Source organism: Pantherophis guttatus, chromosome 5 (genome assembly GCF_059756535.1).
Source record: "Pantherophis guttatus breed Tessera chromosome 5, ASM5975653v1, whole genome shotgun sequence".
NCBI classification, from domain to species: Eukaryota; Metazoa; Chordata; class Lepidosauria; order Squamata; family Colubridae; genus Pantherophis; species Pantherophis guttatus.
In genome coordinates, this window is record NC_142067.1 from 9,492,631 (window position 1) to 9,510,935 (window position 18,305).

Sequence of the window (18,305 nt, forward strand, 5' to 3'; positions counted from 1 at the left end):
ATGAATGGATGGATAGATGATGGATGGATGGATGGATGGATGGATGGATGGATGGAGAAATGATGGATGGATAGATGGGTAGATAGATGGATGGATAGATGGATGGATGGATAGATGATGGATGGATGGATCGATTGATAGATAGATGGATAGATGGATGATGGATGGATGATGGATAGATGGACGGACAGATGGATAGCTTCCACAAAACTCAGTTCAGTTGTATCCACCCATCTTTTGAATTCTTCCTTTGATCCTTCACTGACTTATAGCTTTTAGGCTGTGGGTGTCGGGCTCTGAAAATCAAAAGGAGATGTTGAAGTTCTTCTAAGCAGTCTCCTCACCTATAGACAGAGATCTTGCCAAACTAAAGTAGACTTCCTGCCCCATTGAACGCATACTCTGGGAACTATTAGGGAGGAACCATCTTCACTCTCTTTCTCCCACAGAGAGTATCTAAGCTGCATTGTCTCTTGCTCCTCTGGAATGCACCCCCTCCCTCCTAGGAATCCAGATTACATTCCACCACAGTGGGTTCTCAATGCTTGCTGTATCATAACCCCAGTGATGGGATCCTCTCGGTTTAACAATCAGTTCGGTGATTGTGTGCTTTGCGCGTGTGCACAGTTTGAAGAAATCTTCACTTCCGTGTTTCTTCGGAGAAGAAACACAGCTGAGGCGAGGCAATCTGCTCTGCCACATGAATCAGCTGAGAAGATAAAGGTAGGAAAATAGTGCAGGCGGACGGGTGGGCCCATCTGATCGTGGGGGCGAACCAGTTCACTCCCAACTGATCGTCGGAGCTACCGGTTCACCCGAACCGGTCCAAACCGGTAGAATCCCACTTCTGCATAACCCCCAAATAACAAATGAATTAACATAGGGCTTTGCTTGTATGACCTTTTCACTCTGGGTTGCTCCTGACCCACAGCTGAGAACTACTGCTTGGACGTGGTGGGTTCTGACCAGTGGTGAAATCCAAATTTTTTTACTACCGGTTCTGTGGATATGGCGTGGTGGGCGTGGCAGGGGAAGGATACTGCAAAATCCCCATTCCATCCCTACTCCTGGGGGAAGGATATTGCAAAATCTCCATTCCCACCCCACTCTGGAGCCAGCCAGAGATGGCATTTGCTGGTTCTCTGAACTACTCAAAATTTCCGCTACCGGTTCTCCAGAACCTGTCAGAACGTGCTGGATTTCACCCCTGGTTCTGACATATGCTAATAGACCCCTCCCTGGACTGCAGGTGTTCCTGTATGGCCTACTCATAAGCCTTGGCGCTCACAGCTAAACTTCAGAAAGGATAATAATAAGTGACGATACAAAAAAGGCGCTAGAGAGTGCTAATTTTCTTCTGATCAGAATATACACTCAATCCCCCATTCCTGCCTCGGAAAAAAAAAAGGGGGGGGATTAAAAACATTATTTCAAAATAAGGCTATTGCTTAAACGCATTGTAAGCCGCCCTGAGTCTCCGGAGAAGGGCGGCATATAAAAATAAATAAAAATAAAATAAAAAAATAAAAACCTCACGTTGTTTTGGGCACTTATCCAACATTAGCTGGCTGAAAATAATGGTGGATCTAAGAATGAAAAAGTACTTTTTTTTTTTGCTGAATTGGAAAACACCCATTTTGTGGAGTTGGGATTGTAGAAACACCCAGGAGCATAGAAGAGTTCAGCGGCAGATGCATAAATAAATGTCTTAAACATATTTATTCATATGATAAATCATATTAACTATGTACAACAGAGATCAAGTCTCATGAGAAACAAACATGAAAAGAGAGAGATGGAGAGAGCAAGATGGAAAAGGTTGGAGGGGGTTTTATACTCAGAGTAAGCCCCTGTTGTGGCTCTGTTACCTGAGCCTGTGTCATCAGCAGGAGAGGACTCCAAGAGTGAAGAAGAGGAGTTGGCAAGGCCTCCCTCTCCAGGACCCTCCTCTCTGGCAATGCCTTCGGTGTCCGCCAAAGGGCAAGAGATAGGGCTGGGGCCAAGCATGTCCACGCAGCCACAGATGGACAGTGATGAGGGTAATGAGTCTTGGCTGGATCCACGCCAGCGTCACAGAGATAAGCGCGCGCAACAGAAGAAAAGGCGTGCCCGAGATTAGGCTGAGTCACTGGACCACACCCCACAGGATATAAAAGGGAGCGTGGTGGCCAATCAAACCTTGTGACGAACAAAGCTGAAAGCTTCTACACCATTCTGCATTGCCGGACTTTTGCTATAGACTTTGCTGGATTATCTCTGGACTTGATTAACTCCGTAATTATTGAGCTATTTCTTTTGATGTATCAGAAGTGGGGAGAAGTTATCTCTCCTCTTCGTAAATAATAAACTCTTGGCAGGCAGCCACTAGGTTGTTGCCAAGTTCCGTTATCATAAGGAAAAGGATTTTGCCGGCTGGTTTGGTCTTTAACTCTTGAACATCTGTTGGTGTGTGTGCGTGTGGTTGGGGACAGAACAGCCCCTCCTTTCCACACAGGGGTGGAGACACTCTCTGCCTCCACTGGTGTCTATATGACACATGTGCCAATGGCTTGCAAATACTTGACACATTTGATATTATTCATCCTGTAAATTGCGTTCGCCATCAAGGCGATTGATGCCTGGGGCAAGGCAGAAATAATCGTAACAACTTTTATCATAACTTTGGGAAATATTGGAACAGAACCGCAGGTAGGGTCAAGGGGATGCCAATGAATAAGGCAAGACGGTGCCTTTCTTATGCAAATTCCACTCTTTTGTACATGGGGCATGTCACGCCTATAGAAAGTGGGCGGAGCTTCCATCACGAAGGGAGGATGCCGTCATCATTTGGAACGGTGCCTGCAATTCTGTAGATCACTCTGCAGCAAGCCACATATTTTACAGCAGTGTCCCCGTCCCCCCCCCAAAAAAAATCCCATCAAAATGAAAGCTGTGGCATTGCATAAAATATTACAGGTAGTCCTCGATTTACAACAGCTCATTTAGTGACAGTTTCAACGGCACTGAATTCAGTGACTTATGACCCTTTTTCAGGCTTATGTCCCAAAGGTGATTTTATTCAGGAGGCAACTGGACTTTCTTGGTTTGTTTTTTTTTTCTTTCGAAGATGTTTCACTTCTCATCCAAGAAGCTTCTTCAGCTCTGACAGGATAGTGGGGAAATGGAAGGATTTATACTCCTTGCAGACAGCTGGTCATTTGCATCCTTTTAGAGGGTCGTTGAAGCACTTGGAGGTTTAGGGAATTTGGGATGAACCCCCTTGGAATGGTGTGGGAGTAGGAATGGATTTCCAGAGAAAAAATTGCAGACTACAGGAACCAGGAGCACCACTCAGGTGCCCCTGAGGACATAGATAAACCTCCAAGTACTTCAACAATCCACTAAAAGGATGCAAATGACCAGCTGTCTGCAAGGAATATAAATCCTTGCATTCCGCAGAACATGGCAGCAACAAACATGGCGGGCGAGGCGACCAAGCGGCGACCGGGGGGCCAGTTTTGGGGCGTGGCCAGCCGACCATCGCTACCAGATTTTTTTTTTTAATTTGATTTATATGCCGCCCTTCTCCGGAGACTTAGGGCGGCTTACAATGCGTTAAGCAATAGCCTTCATATTTTTGTATATTTATACAAAGTCAGCTTATTGCCCCCACAAACTGGGTCCTCAAGTTCCGTGACCTTGGCCAAATTTCCGCCAACGGTTCACACGAACCGGTACGAACCAGCTGAATACCACCTCTGTCTCCATCCCTGGAGGTTTAGGCTCTCCTGCTCGAACAGGGGGTTGGACTAGAAGATCTCCAAGGTGCTGTCCAACCCTATTATTCTACATTTCATGATTAGGGAATTAGAGACTAAAAATGAAGAACGGTTGCAGGAACTGGGCATGGCTAGTCTAGTGAAAAGAAGGACCAGGGGAGACATGATAGCAGTCTTCCAATATTTGAGGGGCTGCCACAGAGAGGAGGGCATCAAGCTATTTTCTAAGGCACCTGAAGGCCAGACAAGGAATAATGGATGGAAACTGGAAGTAAGGAGAAACTTTCTGACAGTGAGAACAATCAACCAATGGAACAGAAGTTGCCTTCAGAAGTTGTGGGAGCTTCATCGCTGGAGGCTTTCAAGAAGAGATTGGATTGCCATCTATCAGAAATGGTGTTGGGTCTCCTGCTTGGGCAGTGGGTTGGTCTAGATGACCTCCAAGGTCCCTTCCAACTCTGTTAATATGTAATATGTAATATGATACACCTTACCACCAGGGGTGGGTTCTAAATTTTTTTTACTACCGGTTCTGTGGGCATGGCTTATTTTGTGGGTGTGGCTTTGAGGTCATGTGACTAGGTGGGCATGGCTAGCTGGTCAGAGTCATTTCTGGAAGGTCCTCGCACTTACAACCAGTCCTCGCACTTACGACCCGACTCATTAGTTTGCTTTTAATACTGATCAGCTGTAGGACGGCCCTTTGAAGCCCCGCGGCAAGAGTTTAAACAGTTTTTTCCCCTCTAGTCATCAGCTGGGACTCAGGAGGCAGCAATAGATTGGGGGTGGGACCAAATAAAAGGTAAGAATAACGTGGGGGGCGGGGGGCGGGGGGGAGAACCGGTTCGGTGACGTCATATCGTCACCGCTACCGGCTCGGCCGAACCGGACCGAACCGGGAGGAACCCACCACTGCTTACCACACTCCAATGAGTACATTGAATTTTTTTCCTTCTTCACCCAGTGCCAGAGACCCTTTCTTAAAATCTGGCTGTATATTCCATTCATTTGCGGCATTTCAAGAATGAAGCTAAGCCGCTCCAACTATTATTGATTTAACTCCAGCTGGGTTTAAATATGCATAAGATGCACCTCATAGCTATGGTTTGTTTGAATAAGCCTGTCCAGGGAGTGGGCGAGATTTCCTCCCGCTTTGCGGTGGGAATTCGGATGCCTACGGTGCTTTAGCTGCCTGGCTAATTTTCAAATTAAATTTTCATTTCCCCTCCCTCTCAATACTGCTGTTTTCGTGCTTTTTTGTTCTTTGCTACTGAGCCGTTTTCTTTCCTCTTGGGTATTCACAATGCTTTGGATAATGTGGCATTGATTTCCCACCCCCCACCCCACCCCACCATGATGAGTACAAATATGGGTAGCGGGTTTGAGTTTCACGATGTTTTTCCAGCCTCTTGGAAACGAGCAACCCAATCGTGTGGAGGTTCTCAAATTGTGCGTTTGTGGGCAATTTAAAAGGGAGGGGGTGGGTTGCAACATTTTTTAAACGTTGCCTTAAGCATCATAAGGCATTTCAGACTTCTGAATATTAATAATTTACTGGTCTGTTTTCAATAGAATAGAATAGAATAGAATAGAATAGAATAGAATAGAATAGAATAGAATAGAATAGAATAGAATAGAATAGAGGAAAAGAGAGAGAATAGAATAGAATAGAATAGAATAGAATAGAATAGGATAGGATAGAATAGAATAGAATAGAATAGAATAGAATAGAATAGAATAGAATAGAATAGAATAGAATAGAATAGAATAGAATAAAGGAGAGAGAATAGAATAGAATAGAATAGAATAGAATAGAATAGAATAGAATAGAATAGAATAGAGGAGAGAGAATGGTAAAATAGAATAGAATAGAATAGAATAGAATAGAATAGAATAGAATAGAATAGAGGAAAGGAGAGAGAATGGGAAAATAGAATAGAATAGAATAGAATAGAATAGAATAGAATAGAATAGAATAGAATAGAATAGAATAGAATAGAATAGAACAAATGTGATTAGTTATACAAGGAATTTGTCTCTGGTGCAGGAGCTCTCAAGTCTACATGGAAAACAACCAGGTAATAATAATGATAATATCAAAGTAATAATAATAGTGATAATGATACCAATAGAGAAGATAATGGAACAAGAAGAACAAGAATTCTGCAAAAAAACAACCTGTGGTATATGCTTGGATTATTATGGTACAGAGTGTTACTTTCAGATGAACTTCTGTTTGTGAATTTACAGAAAACATTTACATTTATCTGCTGAAATAACACGGCTTTGTCCAAAAGGTTTACAGTTTCGAATTTCGCTTTGATTACAGCCTATTTTGTGGCTTGGGAGTGTGTATGTGAGTGTGTGTTTGTCTGTGTGGGGTGGAATTGGAATGTGCTATGCCCTGATCCGCAGTGTGTAAGCTACACACACATTTGCAGAGGATTGTTTCGAATTGTTTCTGACTCTTTTAGTTAATAGCTGATGTAGGAGGCATCTGGAAGGAAGGGACACACGAGTCTACCGTTTCCGTTGTAAGTTGTGATGGTTGTTAAGCAGGTCTTCACATGCCTGATTTTAGGATCTTTTTTTTGCAGCAGTTGTTAAGCAAAGACTGTAGTTATAAAGTGAACACCATGGTTGTTAAGCAGGCAGTGTAATCATTAAGCAAATCCATTGTTTACTACCCCTCTGTCGATGCAGCCTGAGACTGCATTGGCTTCTTTGAGAGATGCAGCACACTGCTGCCTCCTATTTAAGCGATTATCCATTATGAGTTTGATCCTCTCTTCCTCAGGCCCTTGAATTTAAAGTCTCTACCTTCATTAGTTCATTATTCATTATTATTCATTATTATTATTAGTTCATTATTCATTAATGTCGACTGGCGGCCCCTAGGGGGAGAGCCTTCTCTGTGGGGGCACCTATGACCTGGAACGAGCTCCCCCCGGAGATACGGAGGATCCCGGATCTGCGCACCTTCCGTCGCGCGCTCAAGACTTTCTTATTTCATCAAGCTGGCCTGGCCTAAATCTTCTCCCCTTTTAAATGCAAATTTTAATTTGTTTTTAAATTATTGGGCATTTTAAATTTGTCTCAGCCAAATTATTTAATTCGTTTTTATTCTATTTTAAACTTTTGTATTTATGTGTTTTATTCTGTGGCTGTTCACCGCCCTGAGTCCTTCGGGAGTAGGGCGGTATAGAAATCCAATAAAATAAATAAATAAACTAAAATAAATTAATTCATCAGTTCTACAGAGGAATGATTGAGTCTGTCATCTGCACATCTGTAACTGTCTGGTTTGGCTCTGCAACCCAACAAGACAGACACAGACTTCAGAGGATAATTAGAACTGCAGAAAAAACCATGGCTACCAACCTGCCTTCCATTGAGGACTTGTATACTGCACGAGTCAAAAAGAGGGCTGTGAAAATATTTACAGACTCCTCACATCCTGGACATAAACCGTTTCAACTCCTACCCTCAAAACGACGCTATAGAGCACTGCACACCAGAACAACTAGGCACAAGAACAGTTTTTTCCCGAATGCCATCACTCTGCTAAACAACTAATTCCCTCAACACTGTCAAATTAACTACTAAGTCTGTATTACTATTCTTCTTCTCATCTTTACTAGTATCTATCTCTTCCCACTTATGGCTATATCCATGTTACTTGTATCTTTACAATTTATATTGTTTTATTTGTTTCCTAGTATGATTTGATTGCTTATTAGTATCTTAGTGATAGTCATATCACTAAGTGTTATATCTTATGATTCTTGATGAATATATTTTATTTTTTTTTATATACACTGAGAGCGTATGCACTAAAGACAAATTCCTTGTGTGTCCAATCACACTTGGCCAATAAAGAATTCTATTCTATTAAATCATAGCTCCAGGTTGTAATAACTGAAGTGGAAAACCAGTACGGATCTATTCTGTTGCTGGTCCCCCCAAATTTTATTTCTTCAGGACCGAAGTAGAATAGTTGTTAATTCTTTATTCATTAATTGTAAGACTTTTCTTCTTTTTCTCCAGATCCTTGCTCATCATGGTGGCATTGCCAGGTTTTCTCCTACTCCTATGGATAGTAAAAGGAGTTGTGCCCTCACATCCTCATGGGAAGCCAACTTGGCCAACCTACAAGGTGCCCGTCGTTCTACCCCAGTTAACAATCCCTTTGGACAAACCACACTTCGATGCAGAAGCCCAGTTGGAAGTGGTCTCCCCATGTGGCCCATCTTGCCACAAACGCTCCCCACTCCCAACGTACGAAGAAGCGAAAGATTATTTGTCCTATGAGACGCTGTACTCCAATGGATCCCGCACCGAAACCGAGGTCGGCATCTACATTGTTAGCAGGATCAGCACAGGGGAACGGAGCCGATCGCGGACAAAGAGACAAATCTACGGCTATGACACCAGATTTAGTATTTTTGGCAAGGACTTCTTGCTGAATTACCCATTTTCTACTTCCGTGAAGTTGTCCACGGGATGCACCGGAACGTTAGTGGCTGAAAAACACGTCTTGACAGCTGCTCATTGTATCCACGATGGGAAGAGTTACGTCAAGGGAGCCAAGAAGCTACGGGTTGGGTTCCTGAGACCCAAGCCGAAAGATGGCGTCAAAAGGACCAACAACAGTAGCATCCCTGAGCCCGAGAAAATGAAGTTCCAGTGGATTCGGGTGAAACGGACACACGTTCCTAAAGGATGGATCAAAGGGAACGCTAATGACATTGGCATGGATTATGACTACGCCCTGCTGGAGCTCAAGAAACCCCATAAGCGAAAGTTCATGAAGATCGGAGTGAGCCCAGCAGCACGTCAGCTGCCCAAAGGAAGGATTCACTTCTCGGGCTATGACAATGATCGGCCTGGAAACTTGGTTTACCGGTTCTGCGACGTCAAAGATGAAACTTACGATCTCTTGTATCAGCAGTGCGACGCCCAGCCTGGGGCCAGCGGTTCTGGAGTTTACGTGAGGATGTGGAAGAGACAGAATCACAAATGGGAGCGTAAAATTATAGGGATATTCTCTGGGCACCAGTGGGTGGATACCAATGGATCCCCCCAGGATTTCAACGTAGCTGTTCGTATCACACCCCTCAAATACGCACAGATTTGTTTCTGGATCACGGGGAACTACCAACAGTGTAGAGATGGATAGAGCCAATTGATGTCCCAGAGGGGCTTCAGCGGCTTGCTGGGGAGGGGCAGGGAAAGGGAGAGGCATGGTGGAAAGCATACGCTTAACTGTTCTGTGGGCACAGTTCTGTTTTTAGAAATGCCAGGGTGCAGGAGTTGACCAAGAGCTCAACCAGGTTAGTGTTTGGCAATAAGCACAGTGTCCATGCCATGACACAGATCCTGGATTTCTGCATAGTTTGCGCCTTAGGATAAGCAATAGCTTGAGGTAAAAGGGTTGGGGCTGAAGCAAAGTATCTGTATCTCCCTTTTGCACCCTCTTTTAGGATGGGCCGTCATTCGCCAACGGGGATGCTGATTGGCTGGCTCTTACATCATTCATGTAGCGCAGGATTGGCTAAGTCTGATAGGAAGATAAGTGGACAGAGACACAGGCATCTGTTCTTAAATCCAGTGATGCCAAAATAGCAAATAGAGGATTGTGACATCACAGTGCAAGCTCTGCGCTTCTGGATGTGTGTTTTATCATCAGTTATTAGTATATAAGGCATTAATTTACTTTGGGATGTCATGACACACTTTTCACCATTCCCACTTCCTCTGTGGTTGGAGATTTTCCACAGTGGTGCTTCTCCTTCTCCTTCTCCTCCTCCTCCTCCTCCTCCTCCTCCTCCTCCTCTCACCATTTCTCCTTCCTCCGTGGTTGGAGATTTTCCACAGTGGTGCTTCTCCTTCTCCTCCTCCTCCTCCTCCTCCTCCTCCTCCTCCTCCTCCTCCTCCTCCTCCTCCTCCTCCTCCTCCTCCTCCTCCTCCTCCTCCTCCTCTCACCATTTCTCCTTCCTCTGTGGTTGGAGATTTTCCACAGTGGTGCTTCTCCTTCTCCTCCTCCTCCTCCTTCTCCTCTCACCATTTCTCCTTCCTCTGTGGTTGGTGATTTCCCACAGTCCTCCTCCCCGCCCTCCTCCATTCTTCAATTCCCAATAAGAATCAATGAGAGGTAGAAATGGGATGCCAAAAGTGCTTGAAAAGCAAAAGACAAGAGGAACTTAGGCTGGTACTCTTTTAAAAGAAGTGGTCAACAAAATACAAACCTTTGACCAAATTGAGTGAACCCTGAATACATATTTTAAGGTAGAGTGCCATTACTTTCTCTGCTTTCTTTTTAAAAGGCCTATCAAAATATGAGATCACGATGTGCATCAGAGGTGGTTTCATCAGGTTCTGACCAGTTCTAGAGAACCAGTAGTGGAAATTTTGAGTAGTTCGGAGAACCGGGAGTAAAAATTCTGACTGGCTCTGCCCCCATCTATTCTCTGCCTCCCAAGCCCCAGCTGATCGGGAGGAAATGGGGATTTTGCGGTAACCTTCCTCTGGATTGGGGTGGGAATGGAGATTTTACAGTACCCTTCCCTTGCCATGCCCATGAAGCCATGCCACACCCACCAAGCCACACCCACAGAACCGGTAGTAAAAAAATTTGAAACTCACCACTGATGTGCATTAGCTTTCTTCAAAGGTCATGTTAGCAATAAATCCAATACAGTATTGAAACACATATTTGATCACATGGTCAAATGGGGATGCTGTTATAAGTGTAAAAAAACGGTAATAAGTCACTTTTTTCAGTGCCATTGCAACTTCGAACAATCACTAAATGAGCTGTTGTAAGTCAAGGACTACCTGTACTGCATTAGAACGGGACATTCTTAATACCCTTAGAATGGAACACTTTAATACCCACAGTCCGCCTCTCTGTATTTTATGAAATCTTTTTCTTTTATTTCTAAGCATTTAGAAATGTATTGAGCGGTTCCCCTGAAGCTCTCCTGCTTTGAAACGTGACACAAACGGTCGAAGATACCTCGGCCTACATAGGATCTTCTTGTAAATATTTATAAACCTTCGCTAGAAATGGAAACATGCATTGTAATTCTACTCATTTTGTAAGGATGTTCAAATACAGCACGTGTTTAACACCTCGTCTGTTTCTTGCTGTGTGTCCTGGTTTGCTTCCTCATTTTCTTCTTGTGAGAAAAGTTGAGGAGATAAGAACAACCCGGCTAGATCAAAGCAAGGCCGATCTAGACAACCTAGAGGTAATATTGGGTCTTCAAGGTAGGTAGCCCACTATAATAAAGGTCCCCAACCTTTCCGGTTCTATAGATCAGCAGAGACAGCAGCCATGGGTAGTGGTGGCAGCGGCAGGAGAGGGAGGGGATAGTTTTGCACACATAACCCAATCCCACACATGCCCAAGTGGAACTTTGTGTGCTCACCTGCTGCTCGCATAGCCTGGTCCAGGCTATGGTGGGATTCAGCTGGTTCGGACCGGTTTGGGTGAACCGGATGTTAATTTTAATCTGGTTCGCCGAACTGGTTGTTGCAAGGACTGACTGACCCCGCCTAACCCCACCCTGCCCAGGAGTCTCCACACAGCCCGTTTTGGATGCCAGGTAAGTCCAGGGCCCGCACGGAGGCTCTGGGAGGGTGAAAAATGGGCCTACCGGAAGTTCCGGAAGTCCGGAAATGGGCTCATTTCCAGCCTCCGGAGGGCCTCCAGAGCCCAGGGGAGGTCATTTTTGCCTTCCCAGAGGTGCTAGGAAAGCCTCTGGAGCCTGAGGAGGGTGAAAAACAGGCCTACAGAAAGTACTGGAATTCCGAAAACAGGCCTGTTTCCGGCCTCCGGAGTGTCTCCCCAGCCAGGGGAGGCCATTTTCACCCTCCCGGAAGCTTGAGGAAAGGCTCCGGAGTCTGGGGAGGGCAAACCCTCCCCCGGTGGCACAGGAGGCCGATTAGGCCACGCCCACCATGGCCACACCCATCCAGCAACCGGTCAGAGAACCGGTTGCTAAAATTTCTGAATCCCACCCCTGCCTCGTTCCCAACGGATGACAGACTGGTACTGGTTTGGGGATCCCTGCTCTATCACTTTGTCTTCATTTGTCCAAAACTCTTTCAAAGGCAACCAAATTAGTGGCCATCATCACCAGATCTTGTGGGAATGCATGATACCATTTAGTGATGCATTTTGCGAAGAAGTGCCTCCTTTTATCTATATACTGCCAAATTCTTTTGTGACCTTCAACTGGGCAAAATGGTACATCAAAGAGCAATAATTTTTGAACCAAGGTACCTCAAGTGGTCTAACCTATAGGATGTGCACAAAACCGGGGACCCGTGACTCCGGAGGTAAAGAAATTTTGGGAATTGTGGCTGCTTCAGGGATTACTGTGGCTGCTCATGATCTCCATTTTCAAAGTTCTGTGACAGTTTCCCAGCCAATCTCACAATCCCTTGCTCCTTCCCCACCCAGCAGCAGCCACTTGGGAAGGGAATGGAATGGGAGGGAAGGGCAGGGGAAGGGAGGGGAGGGGAGGAAGGAAGGAAAGAAGTTAGTTAGTTTCCTGATGCTCTCTACTATATTCCCACAAAGAAGGTCAATGGGGAAGCCAGCAGGAAATCAGACATCGCTTCTAATCCGACTGGTTTTTTTTTTGGTCATTCTGCTTTTCTGTTTAGGTAAGGAAATACCTGCGAAATGATGATCTGATAGGGCACGGGTTGTGTAATCTTCTCAACTTTAATACCGTGTTTCCCCGAAAATAAGACCCTGTCTTATATTTTTTTTGAACCTTGAAATAAGCTCTTGGCCTTATTGCCATACACTCAAAAGCCCGATTGGTCTTATTATCAGGGGATGTCTTATTTTGGGGGAAACAGGGTATTTAGTCAGATTCACTGGTTCTAGTGTTCGGGGAGATGAAAACTTTCTCCTTGCCCACTTTCTCCGGGCTGTGTCTAATTTCATACGGCTCCATTCATTTCCCACAATTCACTGTTTTTCCCCTAAAAAGAACCTAAGCTTTCTCATTTTTTTTTCTTACTTGCACCTTTCCATGAACTTTTCACCTCTATTTGTTGGCTTTTGAACGTGCAAAGTAGGTTATCCTTCCCAAGAAGACCGCGTTTTGCCAAGAGAAGGACAGGCCGTCAGTTGTAAGATCAGAAATTCCCCACTTCCAATCCCCTTATTATAATAACGTGAATTCATAATGCCTCTATTTATTGTTCCAGAGGTGCTTGGAAATTGTCCAGCTTGAATTTTACTGGCCAGCAAACACGACATACTTGAAATTCTTCTCCGCCGTTGCGGGGAAACACTCAGGCTGTGCTTGAGAAGGGAAGCATTTGAGGAGTGGGGGAAACATAAGGAAGACTGACAGCAAGGGAATCGGCACAAGGACGATGTTCACATTTCCGTAGAGACCTAAGGAAAATCTGAGGTTTCGTGTCATAAAGAAGGAGGATTACTAGGAACAACATACAATATTCATCTAACTCAGCAGAGGGGAACTATGACAACTTAACGACCTATGGACTTCAACTCCCAGAATTCCTGGCTTCCTGGACATGGCAGACTCAGGAATTCTGGGAGTTGAAGTCCACAGGTCATAAAGTTGCTATAGTTCTATGATGGCGAATGTATGGCACATGTGCCACAGCTGGCATGCAGAGCCCTTTCTGAGGGCATACTTGCCATCACCCAGCTCAGCTCCACCATGCATATGCGTGTGCCGCCCACTAGCCAGCTGTTTTTTGGGATGCATGGGGGGGCAGGGCACATGTGGGAGACACGCATGCATGCGCAGGGGGTCACAGACGCATGCGTGGGGGAGCAGGGGGAGCACGGGGTGTGTGGCGTGCCCATTTTTGGGCCCAGGAGGCTGCAGAGTGGCTTACTAGGCCCAAAACAGGGGGCAGGGGGGTCATGTGTGCAGACGCGGAGGGTTGGGGGGAGTACGGGGGTCGCATGTGCATGCCCAGGGGTGTGAGGGAGCATGGGAGGGTCAATACTTTCCTTGCATACAATGCATTATCTTCAAGAACATATGCCCTTTTTACATAAATAGGACTATCATCAAAGGGCAGACTGTGCTAGAATTTGGAAAAGTGCAGATTTCAAACGAGAGCTACGTTTTCATTGTTTGAACATTTCACACTAATTAATTTTAAGTGCAAACTAATTAAGTTTGCACTCAGTGCAAACAACCAGGGGGAGAGCCTTCTCTGTGGGGACACCCGCCCTGTGGAATGAGCTACCTCCTGGAATACGACTGATCCCGGACCTCTGGACCTTCCGTAAGGCCCTGAAGACTTATTTATTCCAGCAAGCCAGCCTAGCCTAAATGATTTTTAATGGGATTTTTAAATTTTATAGACTTGGGGTTTTAAATTGGGTGGCCGATTGATTTAATCTCTTTTAATTATCTTAACTTTTGTATTGTATGTATTTTAATTTTTGGCTGTTCACCGCCCTGAGTCTCTTTGGGAGAAGGGCGGTATACAAATTAAATTATTATTATTATTATTATTATTATTATTATTATTATTATTATTATTATTATTATTATTAATAATAATAATAATAACAACCCACATTTTTGTCCCTCATCGCTTGTTCTGTCCTCAATACACTTTAGTCTGTATGCTGCTCAATATGCAGCTAAACCTAATTTGAACTAAACATGTATTCACCTCTTTTATCTTCTGGTTTAGACATATTTCCCATCTGGCCTCAAGGCTTCTTAGCAAAGTTCTTCCGTTGGTTAGATAAAGTGATTAGGATTTTTTTTTTACAAAGGCAGGGGGGAAAAAACACTTGACCTCCAAAATCTTTCCTGATTAATCTTATCTTAAGCTTCTCTATCCCAGCCTTTTGAACTCGTCTATTCTTGGGGCACTTCAGCATTTATCAGCTCCTGATAAAGATATCTGGTTAAGGAATGTATTTTATTGTAATGTATTTATATACAATGACTTTAAATGGTCATTAGTTTTCTCTCATTCACCTTTCTTTGATGATTAGGATCATTCTTTTTTATGGTTTCCTGCCTTCCTTCCTCCCTCCTTCCTTCTCTCCTTTCTCAATTGCTCCCTTCCTTCTTCCGTTCTCTCTCCCTCCCTTCTTCCTTTCTCCCTCCCTCCTTTCTTCCTTTCCTCCCCCTTCTTCTTCTCCCTCTCTCCTTCTTTCCTTCCTTCTTTCCTTCCTTCCTTCCTTCTTCCTCTCACTTTCTCCCTCCCTCCCCTTCTCCTTCCTTCCTTTTTTCGTTCCTTCCCTCCCTCCCTCCCCTTTCTTCCCCCTCTCTCCTTCCTTCCCTCCTTTCTCAATTGTTCCCTTCTTCCTTCCATCCTCCCTCCCTTCCCTTCTCCTTCCTTCCTTCCTTCTTTCCTTCCCTCCCTCCTACTTATCCCTCTCTCCCTCTCTCTCTCCTTCCTTCCTTCCTCCCTCCCCTTCTTTCCCTCCCTCACTTTCTCCCTTCTTCCTTTCTCCCTCCCTCCCTCCCTCCTTCCTTCCTACCCTCCCTTCCCCTTCTTCCCCTCCCTCTTTCTTTCCTTCCTTCCTTCTTCCTTTATCACTTTCTCCCTCCCTCCTTCCTTCCTACCCTCCCTTCCCCTTCTTCCCCTCCCTCTTTCTTTCCTTCCTTCCTTCTTCCTTTATCACTTTCTCCCTCCCTCCCCTTCTCCTTCCTTCCTTCCTTCTTTCCTTCCCTCCCTTCCTCTCCCTTCTTTCCCCCCTCCTTCCTTCCCTCCCTCCCCCTTCTTTCCCTCTCTCCCCCTCTCTCTCCTCCCTCCCCTTCTTTCCCTCCCTCAGTTCCCCCCTTCTTCCTTTTTTCACACTTTCTCCCTTCCTCTTTTCCTCCTTCCTTGAATCCTTCCTTCCCTTATTTTTGATATATTAGCTTAAAGTAGTGGTTCACAATACCAGCAGCTTTAAGAGGAATGTCCTTCATCTTCTAGAATTCCCAGAATTCCCCAGCCAGCCAGCATTTCATTTCTTGGAAATTCTGGGACTTGAAGTCCAAACATCTTAAAGTCTCTGTGGTTGAGAAACACTGGCGGGAAACATTAATTTCCCTGCATCTCCTGCCACATGCTGTAAATGCAAGAATCTCATTTCTTACAATATTATTTCTTGTTGAAAAGGATATAATCTAAAATCTATTGAAAATTTTGGTTTTCATAAACACATATCTTCCTTTTCATTCAGCGGTTAATAACAGTTCTGGAAGCCAGCATGCTAAGGACTGTTGCAGATTACATGAATTTGAGCTTGCTTGGAATCAGCATAGTACTATTTAATAAGGACTTAGCTAGTCAGTGGTAATCAGAGTCAAACCCTGGTCCAACTATTTACTAGCAAGCATTTCTCCCCTTCCCATGGGACTACCTGACCTCTGTTGGGCACAGCAAGGGGTTCAGCCAAGAGCTTTCCGAATCCGAAGCAGATGTTTCATAGAACAGAGAACCCAGAGTAACAGAGTTGGAAGGGACCTTGGAGGTCTTCTAGTCCACCCCTCTGCTCAAGCATGGATCCGTCATGTGACTGAGTGGGCGTGGCCAACTCGATGTCACTCACAGCAAGGTGCCGCCCCACCAAGCCACGCCTACCGAGCCACGCCCACAGAACCGGTAGTAGAAAAATTTGAATCCCACCAGTGGATCCGTCCCACTGATCCCTGATTTCATGGCCCTGAGTTGCATGGCGATGAACTCTGCAAGTCAGAAGTGGCTTTAATCAGAGGTGGGTTTCAGCAGGTTCTGACCAGTTCTGGAGAACCGGTAGCGGAAATTTTGAGTCGTTTGGAGAACCGGTAGTAAAAATTCTGACTGGCCCCACCCTCATCTATTCTTTGCCTCCCAAGTCTCAGCTGATCGGGAGGAAATGGGGATTTTGCAGTAACCTTCCACTGGATTGGGGTGGGAATGGAGATTTTACAATATCCTTTCCCTGCCACGCCCACCAAGCCATGCCACACCCACCTAGCCACACCCACAGAACCGGTAGTAAAAAGTTTTGAAACCCACCACTGGCATTAATGCAATTGAGTACAGGTAGAACCTCAATTTACACCACATAGCAAACAATGGGTTTGCTTAATGACCGTCCCATTTGCATTACGACCATGGCATTTGCTTTCTGACTGGGGCCTTCCGGTCATAAAATCAGTTGGCTAGAATTAGAAAGATTAGTTTAGTGATAGATTGTCATGGAGAAAATCTACCTTTGTGGTTGGTAGGAGTGAAAACAACTCAATAGCACCAATAGCCTCCCACCGGCTGGTACGCTCTCATAGACAGGGGCTCCTCCGGGTAACGTCGGCCAAACAATGTCGACTGGCGGCCCCTAGGGGGAGAGCCTTCTCTGTGGGGGCACCTACTATCTGGAATGAGCTCCCCCCGGAGATACGGAGGATCCCGGATCTGCACACCTTCCGCCGCGCTCTCAAGACCTTTTTATTCCACCAGGCGGGCCTGGCCTAATCTTTTCCCTTTTTCTTTTTAATATGAAAATTTTAATCTGTTTTTAAATGATTGGGGTGTTTTAAATCTGTCTGGGCCAAATTGTTTAATTCAGTTTTATTCTGTTTTTAAATTTTGTATTTATGTATTTTATCATTTGGCTGTTCACCGCCCTGAGTCCTTCGGGAGTAGGGCGGTATATAAATCAAATCAAATCAATAAATAAATAAAATAATATCAACCCCCAAACAACATGACCAATAATTCTAAATAAAAACAATCTGTGTTGCTATGAACTGAAGTCCAAAGAGATCAGGGCATCACTTTTTTCAGTGTCATTGTGGCTTTAAGCGGTTGCTGGACGAATGCTTGTGTTGTCTCCAATTCGGGTCTGAGCCCGGTGACAAAGACGATGAAGAGCACCAAACACGAGGTGCAGGTTTTGTTTCCTCTTATTGAAACGCTTCAGCGAAAGGGGGCCCAGCCAGCAAAATGCCAGGACCCCAGAACAAAGGACTCAACAAGCTTTTATGCAGTTTTTCAAGGCGGGATAAACAAACATGGTCCAATAGGCATTCTGAAAATTATCTAAAGGGTCCTTTATTGGCCACATGCCATCTCCATTTCTAAGTCCCAACTAATAAACACTTCAAAAGTTACCTAACAAGTATTCTATTGGCTCTATTTCAACCCGATTTCTAAAAGTTAACTAACAGGCATCCTAGAAGATTTTTAGCAAGTCTTCTATTGGCTCTGTCTTAGCCGTATTCCTTATTTTAGCAATATGTCTTAATAGAATAGAATAGAACAGAGTAGAATAGAGTAGAGTAGAGCGGAGCAGAACAGAACAGAACAGAACAGAACAACAGAACAGAACAGAACAGAACAGAACAGAACAGAACAGAACAGAACAGAACAGAAGATTTTTCATCTCTGACTGGATAGATAGGGGGGTTGATTACCCATCCAGTCAGAGCTGAAGAAGCTTCTTGGATGAGAAGTGAAATGTCTCCAAAGAAAAACCAAGAAAGTCCTCTTGAAAAAAAAGCACTTTTGGAACAACCCGCATTGAAAGATCTTTTTATTCAT

The 18,305-nt window shown here is 44.7% G+C and overlaps 1 protein-coding gene across 1 annotated transcript in view; it reads left to right on the top strand.

Moving 5' to 3' along the window:
- PRSS23 (serine protease 23) overlaps positions 1 to 10,894 on the top strand; it is a 28,776-nt gene extending 17,882 nt beyond the window's left edge. Inside the window, exon 2 of the mRNA XM_060686195.2 lies at positions 7,806 to 10,894. Coding sequence (XP_060542178.2) covers positions 7,819 to 8,937 — 1,119 coding nt within the window. The 5' untranslated portion in view covers positions 7,806 to 7,818 and the 3' untranslated portion in view covers positions 8,938 to 10,894. The remainder of the gene's footprint in view (positions 1 to 7,805) is intronic.
- Positions 10,895 to 18,305: the final 7,411 nt, after the last annotated feature.